We start from the raw sequence: 27103 nt of genomic DNA, 5'->3' as shown, positions 1-27103 counted from the left end.
CAAGGACAGTGCCTTGAGAACCTGCCTGCATAAGACTAGGGCCAAGCCAGGTGACAAATAGATCAGGACAGCCTGCTGCTGGCCAAGATCTGGGGACAATAAATGAAAATGACATCTCCTTTTCAGTCAAGTTCTGTGGGCATGGGCTCTGTGAGGCAGGCTTGTGCTTCCTGTCTGAGAAGTGTGTGTTCAAGCCTGGCAGAAATCTATAGTCAAGTCCAGAGCTGTCCAGACAGGCTCCCCATGGCCCAGAGTTTCAGGACAGCAAACCCTGGGGATCCAGATGGCCTCCTCAGAGGAGATGGGGGTGGTTCTGGATTCTGGCTTGTGTTCTGACTCTGTGAGTAGCTGGAGGGAAAGGTATGTCCAGCTGTGGACAGCTGCAACCACAGCCATTCCCCGGAGCTCGAGTAGCCTGTGTCCCATGAAGAGGGAGGGGAATGGGTCTCTGCACTCAGGGTTTTGGTGTTTGGTTTCATCCCCACAGTAGAGTCTAAAGACACGCTGTTCATAACTACATACAAACAAGAAACCTGGGGTGCTGAGAGGTGGTATGGGTCCAGAGACCTATAAGGGGCCCCTAACCTGGTGGACACCATCTATCCCTGAGTGGTCACGTAAGGGACTGGGCGGAAGCCCCTTGGGATTCCTACTTCTCCAGTTTATCCAAGGCCTTGGAGAAAGGGCTTTTCAAGGCTGTGATTGGAGAAGGATAAAATAGTGTGGGAGGTATCAGTCGGGTCAGGGTGTTGCTGGGGAAACAGGTTAAGGAAACTAAGGCTCAGAAAGGGAAGGATGTATCTAAGACTAACCAAAGACAGAATCTGAGGCCAGCCTGAATTTTCTCTTCAGAATGGGCGGGGGGGGGGGGTGTGGGTGGGGTCCCCATGCCGGCAGGTGGCACAGTTTGCTGTAAACTTCCCACACTGTCTGTCTGGGTCTTTTACTGTTCCTCCATGGACCAGGTCCAGAAATTTCTGGGCACCTGAGACTCATCGACTCCAGTTATCTGGCAAAGCCACTGATGACCCTGATGACCTTGGGCAGGACCCGGGACCTGACACTGCTGCCCGTTTTGTCCTTGCTCCTCTGAGGCTATGGAATGATTACAGTTATGGTTCTTGACAATGGCCTTAAAAAGTCAAAACCCATGATAGGGAATGAGGAGAGAGCTCAGTCAGTAAGGTGCTTGCGGCACAAGTAAGAGAACCTAAGCCGGATCTCTAGAAGCCACGTAGAAAAAAAGTCAGGCTTAGTGGGGCGTGCCTGTCGTCCCAGCACTGGGGAAGTAGAAACAGGAGGATCTCCAGGACTCGCTGTCACGCAGTGTTAGGAGTACGTATGTTAGTAGACACTAAAAGACACATGCCCCACAGGCATGGCAGCTCACCGCTGTGGTCCCAGAACCTTGAAAGCTGAAGCAGGAGGATTGCTCTGAGTTTCGAGGCTAGTCTGGAATGTAGAATGAGTCTCTGTGGGAGGAGGGGGAGGAAAGGTAAGGGGAGAAGAGGAAGAGAAGGAAAGGAAGAAAGAAGGGAGGGACAAGGAGGAGAAAGGAGGAGGAGGAGGAGGAGGAGGAGGAGGAGGAGGAGGAAGAGGAGGAAGAGGAGGAGGAAGAGGAGGAGGGAGGGAGGAGAACACACAACCGGCACTGCAGCCCTTGAACTCTTGAGGAGGGGGTGGAGCTGACTTGCTTTTAAAGTAGCGGTTCTCAGCCTTCCTAATACTCCAACCCTTTAATACAGTTCCTCATGTGGTGGTGACCCCAACCAGAAAATTATTTTCATTGCTGCTTTATAACTGCAATTTTGCTAATGTTATAGATCATAATGTAAATATCTGTGTTCTCTGATAGTCTTAGGCGACCCCTTGTGAAAGGGTCATTCGACTCCCTCCTCCCACCCGAGGCATCATGGCCCACAGTTCGAGAACTCTTGCTTTAAAGTATTTAAGGTTTTTTTTATTAGTTAAAAAGTGGCTTTCCTGACGCCAGATGCACACCATGCCTTCCAAAACCACTCACTCAAGTGACTGACCAGCCCCACGAGCTTTCTGAGTTCTAAGAGGAAACTGTAAAAATCTAGCTGCCTCTCCCCACCCCTGCCCCGGCACCCGCACCCGACAACCACTAATCTCCCGTCTCGCTGTTTCACTGTCTCGCTTTGTGGATTTGCTTATTCTGGGTTTTCACAGGCCGAGGATCGTGTGGTGCATGGTACTTTCTGTCTGGCCTTCAGTGGTGACGTCCTTTCTAAGTTCATCCATGCTGGAGCGTGTGATAATACTTCCCTTCCTTTTTATTGATGAGTGATAGCCCATTGTGTGGATGGACCATGCCCTATTTATCCATCCATCTGCTGATGAGCGTGGATTGTTCTCATGGTCTGTAATGAAAAGTGCTGCTTTGAACTGTTGGATGCATGGATGTATTTTAGGGGGTTCATGTGGGAGTACATGTGTGTTGTGAGAATAATTTCCCTGGAGAGAGGTAAATAGTGGAGATGGTGACTTTTCCATAGCTTCACAGGTGGACCGCTCCTCTTCAGTTAACCTCCCCCATCCTATAGACAGTGGTTCTCAACCTGTGGGTCATGACCCCTTTGGGGGTCACATATCCTGCACTTCAGATAATTTACATTGTGATTCATAACAGCATCCACATTACAGTTGTGAAGTAGCAATAAATATAATTCTATGGTTGGGGGAATCTCCACAACATAAAGAACTGTATTAAAGGGCCACAGCATTACAAAGGTTCAGAGCCAATGCACCTCGCAGGCCCCAAGTGTCACATGCAATTAGGGCAGAATTTATAAAAATGCATGGGAGGAGCATTTGGATTCTCAGCTGAGGTTGCATGACCTTCCAAACCCACTCCTTCTCCAAGGGAGTATCAGTAGGTCTGCTCATAACAGGCTCTTGCAGCAGACAGCGCTGATCCAGTGTAAAATGGTATTTGACTTGCTCAGAGGAGCCCATTTTATAACAAGTATGGTGCATGTGCATTGGCCAGAGGACAGCCTTAAATGTGGTCTTCAGAAACACTATCAGCCTCCTTTGAGACAGGGTCTCTCGCTGACCTAGAACTTACTAGAAGGGCCAGCCAGAAAACCCAAGAAATCTGCCTGTCTCCATGTCCCCAGCACTGGAATTACCATCATAGGCCACAAAGCCTCACACTTTCCCACGGGTTCTGGGCGCCAGACTCAATTCTCCATGCTTACAGAGCAATTGCTTTACCACCTTGGCCATGCCCATGTTTTGGGTCTCTTGGGCACAAGCCTTGGAGGGCTACTGGAGCTCTTAACGTTCTCATTTGTTTCATGGTATCTGTGCCAGTTTATCATCCCACCTGCACAGCCCAGGGGGTCTGCTTCCCCTGTCTTTGCCAGCACCTGCTGTCATCTGTCTTTGATGGTAACTGTCCTCCTGAGTGGGAGGTGGGATTTCACAGTGGCTTTGACGTGCATTTCCCTGATGGCCACAGACACCAAAGTCTTTCCACGAGCTTGTTGGTCATCTGTTTGTCTTCTTTGGAGATGCACCAGGGCAGCGCTCCTGCCGTCCTTTTGGCTGGTTATTTGTCTCTGCTATCAAAGGGTTAAATGACTCTTATCACATAGATGGTAGTGTATAGGCTATGAGGTTTTAGGGTGTCCATTTATTCATTTTTGTTATTGGTGCTTTTGGTGAACTATTTAAACTTGAATATAATTTTGTGTCTGTGTATGTATCTCTCTCTCTCTCTCTCTCTCTGTGTGTGTGTGTGTGTGTGTGTGTGTGTGTGTGTGTGTGTGTGTGTGTCAGAGAAACCATGAGGCCCCACTGGGACTCAGTTTATCATCTGGTCACAAAGCTTAGGGTATGCCTAATCCCGATGCTTCTCCAGAGGCTGCTTACAGGAGCAGAGCTCAGCAGGGTGGAGTTAGCTGCAGGCCTCAACAATACAACTATCAAGTTGTTTCTTGGAAAAGAACCTCCCAGGCATGCCCGAGGCTGCCCCTGATATAACAGGATCGTCTCAGGGCAGAAATACTCATCTAGCAGCGGCTGATACTTCCAGAGCTTTGGGGTTGGGCCTGGCACAGACATGATTCAAGGTCCAAGCTTGTGGGAAAGCCACAGGGCTGTGACCTCTGGACGTGGGTCACTTGGATGCTGAGTAGGGGGTGAGGTAATGCGAGTGTGTCTGGCCCTTCACGGCAGCTCTGGTTTGCTGCTTCTGCAGCCAAGCACAGAATGCATGGGAGAAAGAGCACCTGTGGGGCAGGCAGATGCACTGGCAGGCTTCCCTCAGGAGGGTCGGGAGGGTCAGGGCTGGAAGGAAAGACAGCCTTGCAAGAACACTCAGCTGGAAGCAGCCATCAGCGAGGCCACGGTGAGTGTGAAGGTCAAGTAAAGGTCAGATAGGTCCAGGCCACAGAAGGAGTTGTGTGCACAGTCCAAGAGGTTGGCTGGCACCATCAGGATCAGGTGCCTACAAGGTTTCAGCTGTTCTGTCTGAAGCCCAGGCTTTGGTGCAGGAGGTACTAGACACAGCTGTCCCCAGTGGACTTCAGCTCCTTCTCCTCTGGCTGCTTACCAAGTGCTCGGGGCTGCATGCTGAAGGGGTGTCATGCCCGAAGACATGGGCCACGTATTCCTGCAGGGTCCGGTGGGAAAGTCCAGGGTCTGAGCATAGACTGAGCACAGAGGGAGGCTGGGCAGCAGCCTGCTCTGAGGACATTTGTGGCATGGACATTGGCCCGTGGCTCAGATCAGTATTCGGGGTGTCAGTTCCTGCCTCAGTATGGACTGGGTGTGCTGGGGAGACAGGAAGGAGGCTGTGGGGAGAGAAAGTGGATGAGGAAGAGGGTACCCAGAGAGGCTGGGCAGTGTGATGGAGGAGGACGCCTAGGAAACTGTCCTAGTCAGTCTTTGTTGCGGGGATGAAACACTGACCCAAAGCAACTAAGACAGTTAAGGGTTTATTTGGCTTCCAGGTTATAGTTCATCATTGAGGGAGGGCAGGGCAGGAACTCGAATCAGGAGCCTGGAGTCAGGAACTAAACGCAGACGCATGGTGGAACACTGCTCATTGGCTTCACACCTTGGCTTGCTCAGCTTGGCTTTTTATACAGTCCAGGACCACCTGGCCAATGGTGGCACCACCCACAGGGACCTGTACCCTCTCGCATCAATTATTAATGCCTCATAGACAACCCCAAAGGCTGATCTGGTAGAGGCGATTGTTCAGTTAAGGTTCTTCTCCCAAAGTGACTCGAGTTTATGTTGAGTTGGCCAAGACTTGCCAGTACAAGCCCCTCTCTGGGCACAGTGATGGGACATGGGAGCAATTGAAGAAGAGAAAGCTTCTGGCCTTGTGGCTGATGACATTTGGGGACCCACTTGGGACATCCAGGTAGAGGCACGTAGCACCTGGAGCATAGAGAAACACCAAGGTTAAGTCCTAGCCACAAAACTTAGTGTATCGCCCATCCCTCCAGACTGTTCCCTTTGCTTGCACAGCTGGAGCATAAGGTCCAGGAACCCACCCCCCCAAAAAAAGACTCATCTCAAGGGGGAGGTTCCTTCACAAGGCAGGGGGGACAGTGACTCCATCCTACATGTCACCTGAGCTTGGCCCATTTGATTCCTGGCTGCATTTGCTTTTATTTCCCAAGGGACTGGAAAGAACACAGCACATTGCTGAGGGGCTCTCTGGAAGCATCCACCTTGAGTGTCCCAGGGGTGGCTTGTGGAGGCTGGTCCAAGCCTGGGAAGCACCCCAGCCTCTGGCCAGTGTGATAGCATAGCCTACGGACTACCTGGTTCCCAAGGAGCAAACTGAGTACTTGTAGATCACTTGAAAGCCTATAGGTGGTTGCGTGATGGTGTAACTGGGTGGTTTTGTACCTCTAGGCAACTGTGCGATTGGATGGACTATGGCTGTGTGTGTGTGTCTGTGCCTGGGTGGTTGTGTGCCTGGGTGGTTGTGTGGCTGGGTGGTTTGTACGGCTGTCACAGCTGGGTGGCGGTGGCTAGCTAGGCTGCTGTGTGTCTATGTCACCTCTCTAGCACACAACACATTCTTTGACCTCCCCAGACATCGCGTGCGTATTATTTGTGATGGGCTCTCCTTAATAGTGGAAGAACAAGACTTTAACAAGGCTTGAGTAGGTGAAAGTAAACAAAGAACAGGCCACAGACCAGGGTATGAGGCTTAGGTGCCAGGCCCTTGGGGCACTACTGCTTTTAGGAAAGGCTGCCTGAGCCTCGATCCAGACATTGTCTGGTAAAGGGGCATAACAACTCTAGCCCATGCTGGCCTGGAACCTATTCTGTATTTCAGGTTGGCCTTGAACTTGCAGTGATCCTCCTGCATCAGCCTCCTGAATGCTAAAGTTGTAGGTATATGCGACCATGTCCAGTCCCTCTGGGGCTTTTTCCAGTGTTGTACAGTATACTGGTGACCTCAGTGGTCTACACCGGGGCCAACAGTGTGTCCCTTTGACACTATAATGTGACTCGCTGTCTCAGTGAGATCACAGTGGGGACCTCATACCCCAGACTGAGTCTAGGTAGTCCTCGTGGCAGACTGAAGATTGAGGGTGGTGTCCCATGCTTTCTATATGGATCATGTCCTTGACCTGGCTCAGCCCCAGCCTAGTTAGGAAGTGGGAGGCGGCAGCTGACAGTCTGGAGACCTACAGCTTAGGCTGGTCCAACCTAAACCCAGATGGGTGAAAGGCATGACTTGCTCAGAAACCTCTGAGGTCCTTAAGGGGCCCAGCTGAGACAGACAGTGAGAGTCCCATCCTGACAGGGCAGGCACAGAGCACCTGCCTTTAGATACCGTCAGGGGAAGATGGATGTGGCACTAGGGGCTCCGTTTCTCTGTGTGTTTCTTTTCCTGGTGACAGGAAGCCTGGTCACCAGTAAGGAGGAGTTGGGGAGGAGCCTGTAGAAGGTGGAGAAGGAAGGGTGGGATGGAGACGTTGTCCATGTCACAGATGCATGATGCTGATGCTTGGGTTTGGCCCAAAGCGCGGTGTATAAGCGAAGAGATGGGATTAGCGCACCGGAGACTGGGCTAAAGCGGTGACTCTACAATTGAGAGAACTGGTTGCTCTTGTCCAGGACTCAGCACTCACATGGTGGATCACAACCATCTGTGACTCCGGTCCCAAGGGCTCTGATCTCCTCTTCTGACCTCCTTGGGCATCAGGCATAGACATGGTGCACTTAAATACATGCAAGCCAAACATTCATACACATAAAATAATAACATAGATCTGGGGAAAAGAGGAGCAGCTGAGACAGGAGAAATGTCTCGGGCAGAGAACTCTGCCTTGGGGTCAAAATCACTCTGAGAAGCGCAGGACCCTGTGGTCAATGCTATTCAGTGCTAGGAAGGACAAAAAAAAAATACAGGGAGGGAGGGAGGGAGGGNAACCATGGCATCATTTGAAAGAAGACCACGCTCTGCTCAAACTGGCTTTGGGGGCCATTAGTGGATGTATTAGTTACTTTTTTTCTCATTTTTGTTACTGACCAAAACAACAGAAGGGAGGAACGAACAAAGGAAGCAAGGAAGGAGGGAGGGAGGGAGGGAGGGAGGGAGGGAGGAGGGAGGGAGGGAGGGAGGGAGGGAAGTTTCAGACACTGAGCCACCCAGTTAGGAGGCCTTAGTGTGATCCTGGATTGAGGAAGGGACCTCAAAGAAGCTCTACAGTTGGGAAGGGGTGTAGCATGTTCCTGGGGTGAGTAGGGGATCTCAGTGTTTTCCTGGGGTGATCAGGGAACCTCAGTGTGTTCCTGGGATGAGCAGAGGATCTCAGTGTGGTTCTGGGGTGAGCAGGGAACCTCAGCATGTTCCTGCAGTGAGTAGGGGACCTCAGTGTTTTCCTCTAGTAAGCAGAGAATCTTATAGTGTTCCTGGGGTGAGCAGGGGACCTCAGCGTGTTCCTGAGGTGAGCAGAGCACCTTAGCATGGTCCTGGGGTGAGCAGGGGACCTCGGCATGTTCCTGGGGTGAACAGGGGACCTCAGTGTGCTCCTAGGGTAAACAGGGGACTTCAACATGCTCCTGGGGTAGGCTGGGGACCTCAGTGAGTGCTGTCTGGCAGACTAACCAAAACTTAATACAGGGGTGGCCATGGCCAGATTCAGGGACACTCATGTTTGAAGCCCAGCAAGCAGAGTTAGAGATTTCCAAGGATCTCCTGGCCTCCTAGTGAACAAGGCATGCTTTCGTTGCTCTGTGCCTTGACCAGGCCCCAAAAACAAACAGATTGCCCAATCCTGGTCACTGGTGTGGAGCCAGCAGAGGCCTAGGCCTGACCAGAAGTAGACAAGGACTCTTTTGTATCTCCCGTCCGCTCATACTGGCCTCCCAGCCTGTGCACGTCCTTGACTGTACTGTGGCCTGGCCGTCTGGCTTTCTGAGGCTTGCATGTGCGTCTCAGTGGGGATTCCAGGTCAGAACCTTAGACCTTCACTCATTCATCCAGGGGCCTCCTGGACCCCTTCCTATCATCTGGGCTGCTCTGTGACTCACCACGCCGACCTCAAGGAATTTGTCTGAAAGGTGCCCATTCTAAAGCTGAATGACAGAGTCCAGGGGGAAGGCCCATTCCCTGTTCCATACGGCCCCAACCCTTGCCTGTCACTGGGCTTTCCCTCTGAGTGTCTGCTGAGGCACCATGAGGAAGACACACTTTGCTGCCCTGTGAGACAGTCCACACTGAAGAGTGAAGGGGCGGCTTCAGAGGGAAGTAGATTCTTCTGTGAGTGGAGCACACCAGGCAGAGGAACATAGAACGTGGTACTGGAGGGCCTAGGGACTGGCAAGACGACCCTGCCACCAGCTCTGCACACCGTATGTACAAAGCCTCTCATGAGCAGGCAGATTCTGAGGAGAGCACCTCAAAACAGGACTGGAGGTAGAGACTGGCCACAGACAGAACGAGTGACTGCACAGGAGGCTTTAACGGTGCCTGAATGGCATCGGGTGGGAACATGGGCTATGACACGCTTCTCCGATACTGCCGGGGCCACACTAGCCTGCAGGAGCAAGGGATGGCATCAGAGGCAAAGCTGCAGACACAGGGCCAAGAGCTGGGACCAGGTGGGCAGTTCTGTGACCCTGCAGGAGAAGTTAGATACCGGAGACCCTGAAGTAGCAAGGATATGAGCATCGAGAATAGTGGGCGGCGTAGGAATGGGAACAGTCCTGGAGGCCACTCAAAGACTTGAGAGCCAGAGGGATGTAAGCCAGTCTGCGTTTGTGCTATGAGTCTGCTGGTGAGAGAGTCCCTCAGCTGAACGTGGGCAGTTGGCGGGGTGGGGGTTCATGAAAGGATCCCGTGAGAGATGGGGTGAGCCCTACCAGGGCACTGGCATGAGGATGGAGGGAACCAGGGTTCACAGCAGCCCAGCACCTCTGGACATCTTCGCCTCTGATTCCTCAAGCTTCTCACTGAGGCCTGTGGTCTGATTTCCCAGGCATTGTTACAGAGAGCAGGTGGCTGGTGGGAAAAATCCTGCACCCCCAAGGGCTTGGGTGGAGGAATAGAGGTTACCACTGGGGTTTGCTGAGGGCTTAGAGATCTAAGGTCTGAGCAAGGCAGAGGTGAGAAGCCCAGTGGATCTAACTGAGACATGAGGATACCTGTGTGAGGATACACAGCATGTGGGGAACATGCATGCATGGGTTTGTACATGCTGGATGAGTGTACATATAGATACATGTGTGCTTCTGTATATGAGTATGTATTCCATGCATGTTCAAGTGTTTGCATATTTCATGCACATGTTCTTGTATGAGTAAATTGCACATGTGTGGATATGTATTATATGTGTTTTCTTATATGGGGTATGCTATATACATATATTATGTATATATACTCATGTGCATATTGCATATATGTGCTTCTCTGTGTGGGTATGTGTTGTATGTGCTCATGTTTATTATATGTGTGTGCTTGTGTGTATAGGTGTTTATTTTGTATTCTTCTGCATGTGGGTGTATTTACATTTTTCCTGTCTGATACATGTGTGTTTGTGCATGTTGCATGTGCATACTTGTGTGTGAACATGTGCACATTTATCTGGGTTAGAGCCGAAGTGGTTAACTATAGTGTGACAGCTGGGACCTGGGCTTGTGAGGCAGATGCTGGGGGCTGGGGCGGGTGGACTTGTCCTTGCAGTGACTTTGCAGAGGTAGCTGTTGGAGCACTCTCTGTGGAGCACTCCGTGTGACCTTCCTGCCTTGTATAGTGTCACACGGGCTCAGGTGTAGACAACTGGGTCATTTCCAGATCTGGGGATTATGTCTGTAGTCATAAGAACATGATCTGTATTAATTTGAAAAACTAGCGAGCAGTAGCCCTGACAGAGCCAGCCTAGAGAGAGGTCCAGGAAGCGGATGATCTGGGACACAGCAGGGGTGCCGGGGGCCTCAGAGGCCTGTGCGCGGGCCCCCAACAGGGAACCTGTCTTCAGCTAAGCCTGAGCCCAGCTCCTAGCCTGCCGCCTCTCACAGCTGCTAGCTGCTGAGGTCTATTGTCAACAGAACAAGCAAAGCTAATGAGGTCCAGGCATGTGCCATAGATGATCTTTGTGAAAGGCAGGGGGGGAGCTGGCCAATCAGAGTGCCACGTGGGACCACTGGAAAAGAGTCTCCCTTGCCATCCCTGCTTTGTTCAGCCAGACAGAACCTTATGGCCTTTCTCCTGTCGAAGGGTCCCCACGTTCAATTGTGCAGGGCACAGCTTCCACCTCTATCCCCCTTGAGCCTCTGGAAAAGACCGGCCAGGAACTAACCCATGCTGACTTCAGTTCAGGGAAGAGGTCGCAGCCAGTCTCACAAGAACCACCATGTTCCCATGCATTCACAGACAAGAACCCTGAGCACAGGGAGGAAATGCTGTCTGACGATGTGTCTGCAGAGCTGGGACTCACAGTCTGTCTGGTCGGCACAGGTCTTCCAGCTGTTCCTGTCACTCTTCTTTTGCTTTTTTGAGACAAGTCTCATGTCAGGCTGCCTTCAAACTCACTATGTAGCTGAGGATGGCCCTGAACCTGTGATCTGCTGCCTTGACGTCTTAAGGCGGTATGTGCCACCACTCTTCTGGGCTTTTGTGTTTGTTTGTTTGTTTGTTTGGCTGGTTGGTTTGACTTGGCTTGGTTTTAATACTAGGGATTGAACCCAGGGCCTTGTGTGTGACAGGCAGGTACCCTATTGACTGAGCCACATCCTCAGCCATGTTCCCGTCTTAATGCCTGAGATATGGTCCTCTAGCTTCCAAGGCCCCACTAACTCCCTCCCCCCAGCACCCAAAGGTTCCCAAATGGTCAGAACGGTGTTGCCTGAGGCTGACCTCAGCAGTTAGCTGACTCCTGTTCTCACTCAACAGCTGGCAGGCCATTTACTTCATGCCACAAAAAGGAATTATTAACAAATTGCATAGCAATGCTAGGAAACGGGCAGGGACAAGAATGAATTACAGAACCCAGGGAAGTCAGCTCAGGGCAAAGCCACAGGCTGCACCTGCTGGGCCCTTATGCCCTTGGTGACCTCCTAGGATCCTAGGCACCTTTCATGCTAGGACTTCTCTCCAGAGGCTCCAGGGAAAGAGACTCCCTGCCCTCCGACACACACTTTTTTTTAATTTATTTATTTCTTTATTAATTAATTAAAGATTTCTGTCTCTTCCCCACCGACACACACTTTTTTTAATTTATTTATTTCTTTATTAATTAATTAAAGATTTCTGTCTCTTCCCCACCGACACACACTTTTTTTAATTTATTTATTTCTTTATTAATTAATTAAAGATTTCTGTCTCTTCCCCACCGACACACACTTTTTTTAATTTATTTATTTCTTTATTAATTAATTAAAGATTTCTGTCTCTTCCCCACCGCCGCCTCCCCTTTCCCTCCCCCTCCCCCAATCAAGTCCCCCTCCCTCGTCAGCCCAAAGAGCAATCAGGGTTCCCTGCCCTGTGGGAAGTCCAAGGACCACCCACCTCCATCCAGGTCTAGTAAGGTGAGCATCCAAACTGCCTAGGCTCCCACAAAACCAATAGGTGCGAACTCACCAAGGCCAGCTGGCCTGGGTCTGAAAAAGCCTGGGTTAAAACCGGTCTCACTGAACATAGCCGACAATAAGGACTACTGAGACCCCAACAACAATGGCAATGGGTTTTTGATCCTACGACACACACTTTTGAAAAACCCAGCAAGTCACTTTCTGCAGACTGTTCCTAACTGCCACACAGAAAGTGTCATGGGTCTCTTTTCTGTGGCTATGGCCGTCACTAGGGAGCCTACAGTGTCGAGGTGGGGGCAGAAGATTAAAAGGAGGGTAGGAAATACCATCTTCATTTTCCCCGTTCCGTTCCAGGGAAAGAAAATGAAAGTCAGGGGGGTTTCCGTTCCAAAGCAGTCTGATTAGATCTGCTCGTTTTGGGGCTTCTGTTTTGCTGTGTTGTGTTTAACAGCCCCCAAAGGAAATTCTAGATTTAAGACCTTCCATAAGCCCGAGAACGGTCTGAGATGTGAGCTCCTGGCTCTAGGCTCGGCTTGTTTCCCATATTGATATTTTCTAAGCATCAAGGGCTCCTTGGAGGGGAAACAAGATGATAGCAGCAACCTGTGCTAAATATTTAATCCCCAGCTTTTTTTTTTTTAACATCACCTTTAAATAAATCGACGGAGGTACACAGGAGAGGGGTCTGTGTTCCAGGAGCCGGGAGAGCACCATCTCATTCTGCTTTGCTCCCCTCCGAGCTGAGTTGCTGACAGTTTCAAAATTATGAGAGACCTCTTACCTCAGACAAGTCTACGCTGTGCCATTTTATTTTTTATTCTGTTTATTTGGGGTACGCAAGTGTGTGTGTGTGCATGTTCACAGAGATGTGTGCAGGTCCCCGTACACGCGCATATGCACTTAGAATGGAGGCCAGAGGTAGGTGTAGATCTCTACCTCATATATTGAAGCAGTTGAACCCAGGGTTTGAAGAGTTGGTTAGTGAAGAATGGCAGCTTATAGCTGGGGTTCTCTACCTCAGTCTCCTGAGGTTGGGATCACAGTGGGTCACCATACCCTGTTCGTATTTCTATGCATGCAGGGGATTTGAATTTGGGTCCTTACACTTGCACAGCAAACCTTTCCCCAACCAGTAAGCCTGTCCCTAACCCTGATTCTATTGTTTTGAGAGAATGTTTATGTGTATGCACACATTTGTGCATGAGTGCTCATGGATATAAAGGCCAGAGGTCAATTCTCTATCACTGTCCACATTATTTTGGAGATGGGGTCTCTCACCGAGTCTGGATCTCGCCATCCTGCTAGGCTGGCAGTCAGCGAGCCCCAAGCATCCTTCTGTCTTCACCTCCCTAGTGCTAGGATTACAGGTGCATGTAACCATACTGATTTTTTTACTTGGGTGGTGGGGATTTGAACTCAGGTCCTTGGACTTGTGCAGCAGCACTTTACCGTGTTGAGTTATCTCTCCAACTCTCCCCTGTGTTTTTCCCACCTTGTCTGCCCCTTGGCGGTCATCTTTGCATGGCTTCAAATTTTTCCAGGTCACAAACCCTTGAGTCATTATTGATTTTCATTGAGGCTCTAGCTCTTTCTCAGCCATCAAAGAGGCCAGCAGTTCTTACCTCCTACACCCCACTGTGCAGAGCTGGCTGTGCAGGGAATTTGAAGGCTCTGATTATCTGAATACCAGCCTTTCCCCCATTTGTTGTGAAGCTCTGGCTGGACAAGCAGACTGTCGGAGCCAGAGGAGAAGAGAGTCACCGGGCAACAGAGGAGTGGGAGGGAGGCCTCCTGCCCTTTGTGCTCCTTGTGAACCCCAAAACAAGGAAGGTTGCCAAACAAAGAAATAAATCACCCAGGCCTAGTGGCACAGGCCTGTCATCTGAACTACTTGAGGGACTTAGAGAGGAGGATTGTGAGTTCAAGGTCAACCTGGGCAACTTCGTGAGACCTGACCTTAAAATTTTAAAGTAAAAACAAGACTAAGGGTGTGGTTCAATGGAGAGCCCCTGCCTAGAATCCCCCAGTGAGGGGCTGGGGTGTGGCTCAGTAGTAGAGCCCCTACCTAGAATTCCCCAGTGAGGGGCTGGAGTGTGGCTCAGTGGTAGAGTCCCTGCCTAGAATCCCCCAATGAGGCATGGGGTGTGTTCTAGTGGTAGAGCACCTGCCTAGCATGTATGAAGCCCTGCGTGTAATCCCTAGCCCCACAATAGAACAGTCAACACAAAGATGCAGGACAGGGGTGTCATGGTACCTCTGGGTCTCTGGGCTCTGGAGAACAGATTCTCCATAGAGACCCAGGAATCTTCCGGTTTGCAGAGTCCTTGGGAGCCTGCATTGTGACAATTTTGAGCACTATAAGCTCAGGTCCCACTGCTGATTTAGACACCCCTAAGCTGTTTAGGAGACTGAGCTCAAGACGGTCATGATTCAGTGGGGCATGGAGTCTGGCCTAAGTACAAACCTGTAGGCGAGGGAGGGTAATAGGTGTCATCTGAGGGCTGTTGACCCACGGGAGAAGCAAAGACACCATCTGGCCATTTTTTGAGCAGCTTCTTTGGGTTGTCAGCCTTACTGTCCCCGACTGTATCTGTTTTCCTCCATAGTGGTAGCCCCGTAAACAGGCACCACTCGGCATTAGAACTGTTGACGTGTGCTGGCATGTGATGGTCTCCGTGTGTTTATAAAGCCAACCATGCTGGCCAAGCACCTGCTTGAAGGTACCACACCCGGGAAAGCTCACCTCTCTTGGCAGTGGACCTTCACTGGAGATTGAAAGGCCTTAGGGTACTCAAGTCATCTGGACAAGAAGCAATGCAGGCACATAGTCAGTCTTCCCATGACCTTCAAGGATCCTCCAGAGGCAGCCAGCAGCAATTATCCTACCAAAGAGACCCTCCTCCCCACCTCCAGACACACAGGGAACTGGTTCATTTCAAAGGTTGAGCACACAGAGTCACATCTCCCCTCACTGTGAGGGCTTTGCTTTTCTGGGGACACTGGGTACATGTTTCTGCCAGTGTACAAATAGCTGTGACACATGGCTGCCACCACCCACCCACCCAGTCCTCTGGGGCTCCCTGCCGCTGGCTCTCACCCACAGCCAGTAGAAAGACCAGGAAAGAGCAGGGCCCATGGGTCCCACTCCTGTCTGCAGACGGGGGGGGGGGCGGGCGGGGAGGAAGACTGATGTGTAAACACAGTGCCTGAGGCTTTAAACAAGACCAGTAGGCAATGGCACCCAAGGGTCTGAAATAGGAAAGGCCACATTTAGCATGAAGCATCTCTGAACACTCCAGGACTGAAGGTCACCCTGATCTTCTGCCAGAGAGAAGCCCCCTCACCTTCCAGAACATTCACTTGCAGAAAGCCTGGTATTAAATAGCTTAATATATCTCCCTAATGACAAGGGGGCTGTTTTCTGCTGTGTGAGTGACGGGAAGATTACTGGAGGCAGAAGGGCTGGTTTCTGCCTCCACGCCTTCATTTGGTGAGTCAGGGACCCACTGTGCCCTTAGAGGAAAGGGGGAATCTTATCTTCCTTGAGGTTTTGTGTCCTTGACATCAGCCATGGGATAGGGAATGCCCCAAGACATCAGCTCCTAATCCCTGGAACCTATAAATGCCCTCTTATCTTTTTATTCGTGTGTGTGTGTGTGTGTGTGTGTGTGTGTGTGTGTGTGTAGACCCCAGGAGCCATCCTCTTCTTTTGAAATAGAATTTCTTCACTGACCTGGGACTAACCAATTAACCTAGAGTCGTTTTCACATGGGTTGTGTGGGAATTGAACTCAGGTCCCTGTACCCTGAAGGTAAGCACTTTCTCTTCTAATGCATCTAGCCAGCCAGCCGCAGCCCTGCATCCTTATTTTGCAGTAGAGACTTCGAAGAGGTGCATTAAGTAGGAGTTTGGGGATGGGGTGAGTGCCTGGATTTTATAGCGCTCCTCTTAGAATTACACGTTTTTGTGCACGGGAGCTGAAAGGGAAGATGAGGTGCTGGACCACAGAAGAGAAACCCTGTGAAGACAAAGGCAGGGATGGAGTGATGAAGCCTTGAGCCAAGGGATGTCTGGTGCCTCTGGAGGGAGCTGTCCTGCCTAGCCTTGATCCTGGTCTTGATCCTCCATCACCCAGACAAGATAAGGTCCTTTTAGTTTAAGTCAACAGCGAGTACCCTCCACAACCTTCCTAATAATACAACCCTAGTGTTGTGGTGACCCCCAACCATAAAATTATTTTCGTGGCTGCTTCATAACTACAGTTTTTCTACTACTATGAATTGTAATGTAAGTATCTGTGTTTTCCGATGGTCTGAGATGACCCCTGTGAGAGAGTCATTCGACCCCCAAGGGGTTGCAACCCACAGGTTGAGGACCACTGATCTAGATGGTCAGGCTCACCCAGGAGGCCTCGGGTGGATGGAGATCAGTGACTATGCAGACAGCCTCTCTTAGGCTTTCCAGCCTCCCAGCTGGTGTCCTCTGGCACCTTCACTGAGTTCCAGATCTCTGAGTTCCATCTTCTGGCATCTTCTGTGAGTTCCATCCATGGAATGGGCTTCTGACAACACTGCTCCCAGTGAGGCAGCACACTTGGTGCCCCGAAGACAGAGCCCAAGACCTAAAAGGTTCTCTGGGGGTATTCACAGCTCTCACCAGCAAGCTGATTGCCACGTATATTGTGAGTGACTGGAGAGGTTCATAGAAGCTTGCTGGCACTGTAGCCAGGCGGGAGCAGGCTGTTCCCAGCTGGTTCTCTGACTGCTAGCCAGGCATCAGTGCTGCCTCCGTTGGCCCCAGAAAGGGTGTGGGCAGTCAGCCCCAGGCCCAGATCTGAGCTGTAACCAGTACAACTTTGTGGCTCAGTGCCAGGACTTGGGGTGTCAGCCTGTTCTGCTACAAAATTTGGCTTCACATCTGCGGAGCCTGGGGCAAGTTATTTCCCAACTCTGCCTTGATTTCCTTAGCTATACCACGAAGAAAATGATACCGAGTTCCCAAGTAGTGTGTGCTGAGCTCCTCCTCCCCTGGAAGGAGCTGTGTGCTCAGATCCTGGGAGATTCCGATGTGGACACCATGGCAGGATCGTTATTCAACGCTTGACTGTGTTTTCATTAGAGCTCAGAGAAGTTGTTCTAAAGGAGTCTTAGGTATTTTCAGCCCCGGGGACAAGGGAAAGAGGATGTGGAGTGTTGTAGGCACCTTGGTGCCTGCGTTTCTCGTGGCCTTTGGGGACCAGCTGGAGCTGTGTGATGCTACTTCAGCATCCCTGTGGTAGAAGGCCTGTTCAGGCACTTGGCTTGGGGTTTCCTGGGTTCCCTCTCTCCTTGCCCAAGGTGATTTTAGTGCAGAGTACCCTGCTTGAAGCCACCACCATGGAGCCTGGCTCATGACCCTCCTCTCCAGCCCCATCTGGTGGCTTCAGAAGCCAGCTCTGCAACTTCCTGCAGCTGATGCCTCAGGATGAAGGCCAGGTGTCGCCATCTGGAGCTGATTTTGATCTTGGAGGCCAAGATGGGAGCCGTCGCCATGACTAACAGATCCTTGTTAGGGGAAGTGTGCCCACTGGCCACCTAGTCCTTGGGTCTAGGTCTTGGCTACAGGTGGGGCTGGCTCTAGGTTGCTGAGGGGAGGGACTTTCCCAATGCCCTGTGTCTCCTCCAACACCTCGCTGGTACCCCCACACAGTGTTTACCTTGTGTGCACTTGAATGAGTAACCTCATAGACTGAAAGGCAAGTCTTCAAGAGTCTCTTACAGGCCCTTCCTACTCTGACCTGTTGGTCCACAGCCCATAGGAGGACATGGAGGGACAGGACAGCCCAGCTCCCTTACCACTGTGAGGCTGTGGCACCCGATCATGCTGCCAGGGCACAGAGACCATGAGCCATGGACCTTGTCTTGAAGCCCCCTCAGGTACACTGCCAGTGCCCACTGCAGTCCACTAGGAAAGTTTCATGGTCCACTCATGTCTCAGAGGTTCCCTGAAGGTTAAAATAAGGACAGTATCACAAGACCTCAGCGCAAGCTGCGAACATCCGTGCTCATAAGCACACAGCCCCCCAACTCCAGCTCTTTCTATAAAAGGAGGGTGTGACACTCTGCTATACTGTCATCCACAGTCCCGGGGACGCATTGTGGGTTGTGATGACCACACACAAACTCCCTCCCCAGATGAGTCTTAGTAGAGAATTATTTCATATATACATCAGGTAGCTCTTCGGGGGAAGTAGATTTTACTTACTCCATAGCCCCACCTGACCTGAACTCTCCCTTCGTAGGCCGGGAACTTATGACCACTCTTTCCCTCTGCCTCCTAAGTACCGAGTTACAGGGTGCACCACCATGTATGGCTGGCTGCTAATTTATTTACACTTTTTCCTGTGAACTTAAAACCTTGCTTATCCCCCCCCTACTCCCACCCTCAGAAAGTACAGTCAAGCTGCTCATGCCAAGCCTGTCGGGCGAGCATATTTCCCACTTGCTGAGATGGCTGTGTTGCTCCGGCTGGTGGCAGCTTGCCCAGCCACGGTGAGGCCATCTGGCTGGGCCTAACCTACAGGGAGCTATTGGTGGCCAACCTGGGCCCTGGGTTCGCAGCTTACTCCTGTTCCAGTAAACACACATCCGCATAGCCCTATCCCTCCCCTGGTCCAGGCAGTTCCTTGTTCTGGGTACCTAGCCAACGGAGTGTGTGATAACATCTTCCCCTCCTGGAAGGGAAGGCCAACCCTTGCACCTGCCCTCCATACCTGAGTGCTCCTGGGACTCATGCAACTGGGTTCACCAAATGTGTCCTCTGCTCGGGGGAACAGTGGGTCTAGTACTTTTCCAAAGTACCAGCCTGAAGTTGGCCAGAGGCAGATCTTCTGTCTCTGCTGAGCAAAGGCAGCCAGGGTCTGCCAGTCAGAGGTGAGAGTGGCCAGGGGTGCTAGCAGCAGGCCTCTGAAGGGGCATGAGGGGCATCCAGGTCTCATAGCAACACTGTAGTAGCTCCAGAGATGTCTCTGCATGTCACTGTTCAGTGGCCTGGGCCTTGTCCCTGACAGCATTTTGGCTCTGAAGCCTGGCTGCCCACTGGGAATTCTGCTAGGTGCCAGGCAGATGGTGGTGCTCTGGGCACTTTTCAAGGACCCAAGGAAGGTCCTCAGTTGCCACCTTGATCTTGGTGCAGACCCGACACAGTAGCCCCACAGGGATCCACCTTGTCAGCATCTTCCCAAAGGCCCAGCTCCTCCCACTCTTGCCTCTTCTGAGCCTACATCGCCTAGGAAACCATCCTACTGACCTCCAGAACCTGAGGTAGTTCTGTTCTGAGGCACAGACCAGTCACCGCTTTGAAGGTCACAGCCTCAGAAGGTGGAAAAGAGTTACCAGGAACAGCATGATATAGAAGAGGCCAGAGCCTGCATGGCATCTGTGGTGGGTTCCAGAAGCCTCCAGAGGTTCCAGGCTAGAGCTGGCCTTGGACAACAGAGAGGAGTAGAGTCTGGAGGCTTCTAGGCCCAAGTATAACCTCATCGAGTAGAGTCTGGAGGCTTCTAGGCCCAAGTATAATCTCATCATAGCAGATCCCAGTGTACGTGGCCTTGCTTCCCACAGGCCAGGGTCTGTTTGCTGTGTTTCAGGTCAGCAGAGCACATGGTAGCTGGCATAAGTTACCATGACGACAGGATTGTATTGGGTTTTTTCCTTGTTTGTTTGTTACAAGACAGGGTCACCTTAAGTAGCCTAGGCTGATTCTGAACTCACTCTACAGACAATAATCTTTGAACGTGTGATTCATCCCCCTCCCCCGCCCCCGCCTCAGCTTCCCCAGTGCTGGAATAAGAGAGATGGGCCACTCCAAATAGGAATGACAGGCTTGCCACCAGCCTCCAGGACAACACTGCAGAGCCAAGGCAGGGTCTCTGTGTCTGAGGGCCCTGTTGTCGGAGCAGCTGGAGTCAACCTGTTGTGTGGCAGCCCAGAGTTGTCTCTTGGAGAACAAGAGGGCAAGAGGACAGGCTCTGTGTCCTGGCCCACTTTGATTCCCTCACATGCATGCTGATCAGGCGCTTCCTGTAATTTGCATGAAGTATCTAAATCTTGGGTCTTCTTCTGCCTGGTACGGTGGCTCCAAAATGCCAGTGAACCAGTGGCCCCTAGACTCTGGTAGAGAGTTGGGGATGGCAATGTCTCCAACCCTGAATACAGCCCTGATCCCATAGAACCCTGTCCACCAGGAGTTTATTGTAGACTCTGCTATTGGGAGATTACGGGCATCCTTGGGACAGCTGAGTACAGGCAAGTCAGTGTTAATTATGGATGATAAGGGGGCCAGCCTACAGGAGCCGGACCCTCTGTGGGATGCCCTTGGCAGTGGCCCTGACTTTGGTTGCACGAAATCATAGAAACTCGCTAAAATGCAGCTTCCTGGGCCCAGCACTAGGACTCTGGCCCAGCAGATCAGAAGAGGTGTGTGGGGCCCCTCGTTTGTAACAGACTCCTCCACACACATACTCACGGGCAGAATGGCTGCTGGTAGAGACACTGATTCCTAAGTGTGGAGGCCATCCATAGCCACAGTCATGTCACCAGACAGCTCTGAGAGATCCAGGGTGACCAGCAGCCCACATGGATCCCGTACTTGGCCTTCCAGTGGAGTGCACTGAGAGCCAGGGGATGGCTGGTGTCCTGGGGAAAGGAGCCTGGCTTGGGTCATTTGGGGGACATCTGAGGACCCTTCGTCCCTTTATCTCACCTCTACCTGTAGACCATTCTGGGCTCTTCTTGTACTCTTTGTTATTGTACAGAAAGGGAAACAGAGGCCCGAGGGGCAAGCACTGTTCCTGCCCCTCCTTGGGGGCAAGGTTCCACAGGGCAGCATTTGAAGAGAGAACAGAATGCCAGGAGTCCCAGGTCAGAATGGACGTAGAGCACCCGAGAGGCATTTAGAACAAGAGAGGCACTCCTCCGCATGGAACACACTTGTTGTCATTTCTAGGAACACTTGAGTTATTCCAGGAAAGAAGGTACCCAGGAGCCAGGGACACCTGTGGGTTGTGAAGTATATGGAAGTTGGTTGCTGAGGGTCCGGGACATCAGCCAGCTTCTGGGGAGGGGAGAAGGTGAGTTTCTGAACCTGGGGATGCGGAACCAGGAATCAGGTCATGCCAGAGGCCCTTCCAGGAAGCCCCAGGGCTCTAAGCCACTTGGACCTGAGAAACGTCACCTCCTCAAAGGAGCAAGCGGGGTGGAGGAAGCTAGAGCAGGGAGAGGCTTAGATTGTGGACAGGATGGCTGCTCCGCTGCCTGGTGGTCCCCAGTCAGTGAGTGGAGGTGACTGCGTGGACAGGAAGGCTGGTCTGCTGCCTGGTGGTCCCCAGATCAGTGAGTGGTGGTGATTGTGTGGACAGGAAGGCTGGTCTGCTGCCTGGTCGCCCCCAGGTCAGTGAGTGGAGGTGACCGCAGGGTGATATCAGCTGCCCTCTTGTTCTTTGTCCTCACACAGCAGTTCCGAGGCAAGCCTTTGGCTGTACTCAGGGTCCTGAGGAGGGAACACCGTCATCCCTGTGCTTCTCCCAGGGCCTGGCTAACAATGCCTTCCAGTGTCACCCTGCCAAGTGCTCTGGGGAGGGAGCCCCCACTCTGTTTCTGCCCCCTCGGGATAGGCCATACAGAGGAGACAGCCAAGCCAAGCTTCCCAGAAGGGAAAGAGGGCACAGCACAGGCAAAGGCCAGCTGTGGGGGTCTTGGCTGTCCTCCTGGGATACTCAGGAGGTGGCAGGGAAGAGAGCTTATGTCAGCAGAAGTGGCCGCACAGGTTTGGTGGTTTGCTTTCCTTTTTTTTTTTTTTTTTTTAACAAGTCAGGAACTCAAGTAGCCCAGGATGACCTTGAACTTCTGTCCCTCCAGCTTCTACTTCCCAAGTACTAGGTTATCCGTGTGCACCACCGTGCCTGGTTTCTGTGGCACTAGAAGAGACCCCAGGACTCCGGACTGAGACACATCCTCAGCCCCCTATAGGCTGTATTTTAATGACAGCATCCATGCACTCCAGGAGGAAAGTTGCTGATGTGTCTGTGTCCTGTCCCCCACCATCGATATCCCCCTTCTTTGAGGTTCTTCAGATGGGTGGGGGTAATCAGGCTGCCTTTTCAAGGCTCCCCTTCACAGCCCGACCTGGAAAGCATCAGAGCTTGTTTAACCCCTTCTTTCCCAAGTCCCCCAACAGCCTGCACTGTCTGCCGGGTATCTGTGCGTCACACACATGTGCACGGTATTAATACCCATGGAGCTCCTGTGTGTGTAGGTGACAGCATGCACGTGCCGGCATATGCGTGCCTGTCATGGGTGGTCAGAAGTTAACCCTCGCAGCCCTGCATGGACCCTCAGCAGCCATGGCCTGACTCAGCCCTTCCTGGTCCCACTGCAACTCCACTGAGACCCACGCCAAGTGTCCAGTGGATATCCATGCTGCAAGTTTATCAGTCTGTCAGCACCCTCCCATCTAGGGGCCCTGGGGACATAGCTCAGTCACTAAAGGGCTTGCTGTGCAAGCGGGGGGGGGGGGTCCTTGCTTGGTTCCCTACACCAATGTAAAATGCAGGACATATGGATGCCAATGCAGGACATCAAGTGTGCATTTGTAACCTCAGCATAGGGAGGCTGAGACAGGCAGATTCCTGGGCTGCAGCAAGCCTTAAACACACCTTGTATATAAATCTCATCCCTCACCAGTGTGTAGGACGGTAGCCTCACTTGACAGTGGGGCTGAGGACTCAGAGAGCCCAGCAACTTCTGCTCTGTGTCTGTAAAGAAGGGTCTAGACTGGAAGGTGTGTGTGGCTCCATTGTGGGAGCATCCAGAGTTCAATGGTGTTGAACTAGACTGTTCAATGGTGCCCACAGAACAGGGGTGAGCCCCAAGTCCTCATTTGTATACCTGGAAAAGAAAATAGCATAACTGTTGAAAGATCTGTCCTGGGAGGCGAGCCTTCAGGCTGTGTTCTCATCTGTCTGGCCTGGGGTGGATGTGGGGGTGGGGGAAGGATTACTTCAGACAGGACACTGGGCATTGACAGGCTAACAGTTCCACATCGTTAAGGTCAAATTGCATCAGCGGGAAGACCTTTGGTTCTTGTGGAATGCCACTAACCTTTCAAAGCCACCTGGCTTTGTGTCTTTGGCTGGCAAGGAGACAGGGATGGTCAAGTGCCAACCTCTGAGGACTGGTGCTGGTGCCCAGAGAGGATGACTAAGTCAGTGACGTACGTATGTGTGTGTGTGTGTACATGCATGTACATGTACACACACACATACACACACAGAGCACACCCGGCATGGGGCTAATACCTAAACTGACTGACCGGTGATACGCCTTTGGGTCCAGGGTGGGTACATGAAAGTCCCTGGCCAGCACCAACTGTCCTTTAGACTTCCTGACTTAGGATGGGCCCTATGGGGATCTAAGGGTTCCCCTGCCCATCCAGCAAACTCCCTGCTCATCTTAGCTGGTCTCCTGTTCTGAGAGCTCAGAATTACCCCAAGAGTCAAGACCTCAGGCACTTTTATACCAGAAGTTCCTTGGGTTGAGAGACTTGCTCCAAGGGTTCTGAAGATGCTACAGAAAGCTTTCGTGTGGCTGTGGCTATGAGCGACACCAGACCATCTACCTGAGAGCTACACACAGGCAATACACCCTTTCAAACATTTTGGATACTCTGACCACGGATAAAGGCCTGAGTGTGGTCCAAGTTCAACCTCACTTTGCTCATGATCCAATTCTAACCTCCCCAGTGTGCCTGGCCTAAAACTCACACAGACCGGCCTACCTCTGCCTCCTGGGTGCTGGGGTTAAAAGCATGTGCCACCACAACTGACCCAACTTCGTTTTTATCCCTCACTGGCTGGTAACTCACCAAGTAGCTAGGCTGGCTAGCCAGTGAGCCCCAGGTATCCCCCTGTCTGCCTCCCCAGAACTGGCTTTTTAAATGTGGGGCCTGATGATCAAACTCAGGTCCTCATTAATCCAAAGCCTGTGCTTTAGTTCATTGAGCCTCTCCCCGCTGCCTATAATTTATTTCTTAAAGAAACATATGATTATTTATCAGGGGAGTGGGGTGGGCAGTATATATGCCATAGAACCTGTGGAGGTCAGAGGACAAATTTTAGGCATTGGTTTCCTCCTATCTTGTTGGTCCTGGTTGTTGAATTCAGATCTTCAGCATTGGCAGCAAGTACCTTTTCCAGTGAGCCACTGAGCCACCTCACTGGCCCTTTTATTTAACCCTTGATGATGAGGCTCTGACAGCTGGTACACATCTGTACCCACACCTCAGCTGGTCCCCTCCATCCAGAGCTCCTCTCTGTGACAGACCCTTTATCTCTGTTCTACAGGCAGACGAGAGAGCAGGAAACACCGCCTGACTTTTTTTATTTCTCTGACTATGAGAGGCACAATGCGGAGATCGCTGCTTTCCACCTTGACAGGTGAGTGTTGTTGTTTTGGGGGGTTGTTTTTTGTTTTGTTTTTGTTTTACTCTTTGGGTGTCCGCCATCCAGTTCCAAAATAAATACATAAAGACTTTCTTGTTTGTGAATGTCCAACCTTAGCTTGGCTTGTTTCCAGCCAGCTTTTCTTAAATTATCCTGTCTGCCTTTTGCCTCTGGGCTTTTACCTTTCTCTAGTCTATATTCCTTTCTTTCCTTCTAACTCCATGGCTGACCTCTGGCATCTCCTCTCCTTCTCCTTTCCTCGCTCTTTCCTCTTCTGTTTATTCTCTCTGCCTGGCAGCCCGCCTGTTTCTCTCTCCTGCCTAGTTACTGGCCATTCAGCATTTTATCAAGTGTTTTAGACAGGCAGAGTAACACAGCTTTACAAATGCAACATAAAAGAATGCAACACATCTTTGCATCATTAAACAAATGTTCCACAGCATAAACAAATGTAACACGTTATTTTTATTTTATTTTATTTATTTTTTTATTTTTGGTTTTTTGAGACAGGATTTCTCTGTGGCTTTGGAGCCTGTCCTGGAACTATCTCTGTAGACCAGGCTGGCCTCAGACTCCCAGAGATCTGTTGAAATAGGAGCGGCGGGAGGGCTGTGTCCCCAGCACCCGGCCGCCCGCATGGCTAGGTTATGCCCCGAAATAATTACACGGAAACTGTATTCTATTAAACACTGTCTGGCCCGGCTAGTTCAAGCTTCTTATTGGCTAGCTCTTACATATTGTTATAACCCATTTCTAATAGTCTGTGTAGCCCACGAGCTGGCTTACCAGGGAGGATCTTAACCTGAGTCTGTCTGGAGCCGGAGAAAATCATGGCGACTCCTTGACTCAGCTTCTTTTTCCCAGCATTCTCTTCTGTCTACTCCGCCTACCTAATTTTTTGTCCTATGAGGGCCGAGGCAGTTTCTTTATTATTAACCAATGAAAGCAACAGATAAGATACAAGACCCACCTCCATCAGAGATCTGCCTGTCTCTGCCTCCCAAGTGCTGGGATGAAAGGCATGCGCCACCTCCGCCCGGTGTAACACTTCTTAAACTAATATTCCACAACAGGTGAGTCCCCTCCCTTCATACCGCCAAGAGCCATCTAGACCCAGGTTCATCTGTGTACCCATGCTTGTCACTTACAGAGAGGCCTGGTCTTAGGGATCCATGCAACCACCATCGTTATCCCCACAACGGCTCCATGCTAAACCATCACAGGTCCATCAGAGTGTGGGGGGCGTGGGGGTACACACAGGGGTGTGCAGGCTTGCACTGGAGGACCTCGGGTCATTCGGTCAGAATCATTCGCTGGCCTGGATCACCCCACATAGACTAGGCTGGTAGCTGTCTGGCTAGTGAGCCCCAAGAATCTGTCTGTGTCTGTCCCTCGGTGCTGCGATTACCAGCGTGTGCCACCATACTTGATTGCTAGATAAGGAACTCAGGCTACGTTGTCTTCCCAGCCTCACGTACTAATCCTGGACACCAGAAAGTGAGGCTACAGGAGAGCCAGCCACTCGTACCCTTAACCAGAGCCAGCCTGCCCTTGTGACATTTATGATCCTGGTGGGCCCCAACCCCCTTGCACCCAGCAAGGAGCAGCAGGAGCAGATGGCAGATACATTGGGAATAAAGGGGAAAGGAATGAGGGCAGAGAGAAGTTCTGGGCATTGTGGGTTTTAACAGATCACCTTGGAGGAACTGGTGTTTCAGGAACAACAGGTGGGACGTTCTGTCCCCTGCCCCTTAAGGGACAGCCCTGACCCAGCAGAATCTGGTTCACCATAGACTCCAGGTAGCCCTGCCTGTGCCCTGAGGAGCTCTTCATGGGCCTGACCCTGGGGTCTTCTCTGAGGGGGTACAGAGGTACCCCTGTCCAGGCAATAGCAGAGGGATAAGACTCTGCATTCAGTCCTCGAGACCCTCCAGACTGCACCACAGCCATTGCTAGACATAGGTCTTAGCTCACTGTCATGGGGCTGGCTAGACTACAGAGACCAGGCGCTGTCTCAGACCCTCGAGCCAGAATCTGCTTTCTCACTGGGTCCTGGGAGACTGGTGTAGATCACAGACGTTACCTGGGAACTAGAAATCCCCAGACGTTTAAGCGTCCTGAACCCATAACTCTAAAACCATGACTCAGGTCACCACCTTATAAGCCAGCCATGGGGCTGGAGAGGCAACTCTGTCAGTAAAGCGCTTGCACATGGGGTCTATCCGCAGAACCATTTGAAAAGAGGGCATGGCGGTAACACTCTTGCTGTTCTAGGACTGGGGAAGTAGAGATAGAAGGATAACCTATCTGGAGCTTGATAACCAGTCAGTTTAACTCAATCAGTGAGTTCCAGGCTGCTGAGTGACCTTGTCTCAAAAACAAGGTTGGCGGGTGCCTGAGGACTGAACTCAAGGTGACCTTATGTGCCTGCACCCACACGTATGAACCCACATACATGTGTACCCACACATGAAGACAGAACCATGACGCTTGAGGTGGCATGATGCTGGCTGCAGCTGTCCTGTGGAGCCCTGGGGCCCCTCATCACGGGAATGTAGGCTGTCCTGCCCCTCTGTCCACCCGTCCACG

At 51.5% G+C, this 27103-nt stretch overlaps 1 protein-coding gene across 1 annotated transcript in view; it reads left to right on the top strand.

The window, feature by feature from the left end:
* Nucleotides 1-27103, top strand: part of Fam20c (FAM20C golgi associated secretory pathway kinase) — a 52935-nt gene that overhangs the window by 13214 nt on the left and 12618 nt on the right. Inside the window, exon 4 of the mRNA XM_050163203.1 lies at nt 24416-24508. Within this exon, the coding sequence (XP_050019160.1) occupies nt 24416-24508 (93 nt within the window). The remainder of the gene's footprint in view (nt 1-24415; nt 24509-27103) is intronic.

This window comes from Alexandromys fortis, unplaced genomic scaffold (genome assembly GCF_014885135.2).
Source record: "Alexandromys fortis isolate MF-2015 unplaced genomic scaffold, M_Fortis_MF-2015_v1.1 scaffold_144, whole genome shotgun sequence".
Classification (NCBI taxonomy): domain Eukaryota; kingdom Metazoa; phylum Chordata; class Mammalia; order Rodentia; family Cricetidae; genus Alexandromys; species Alexandromys fortis.
The sequence above is the reverse complement of the archived record's forward strand: the minus strand, read 5'-3'. Positions and strand labels throughout refer to the sequence as shown.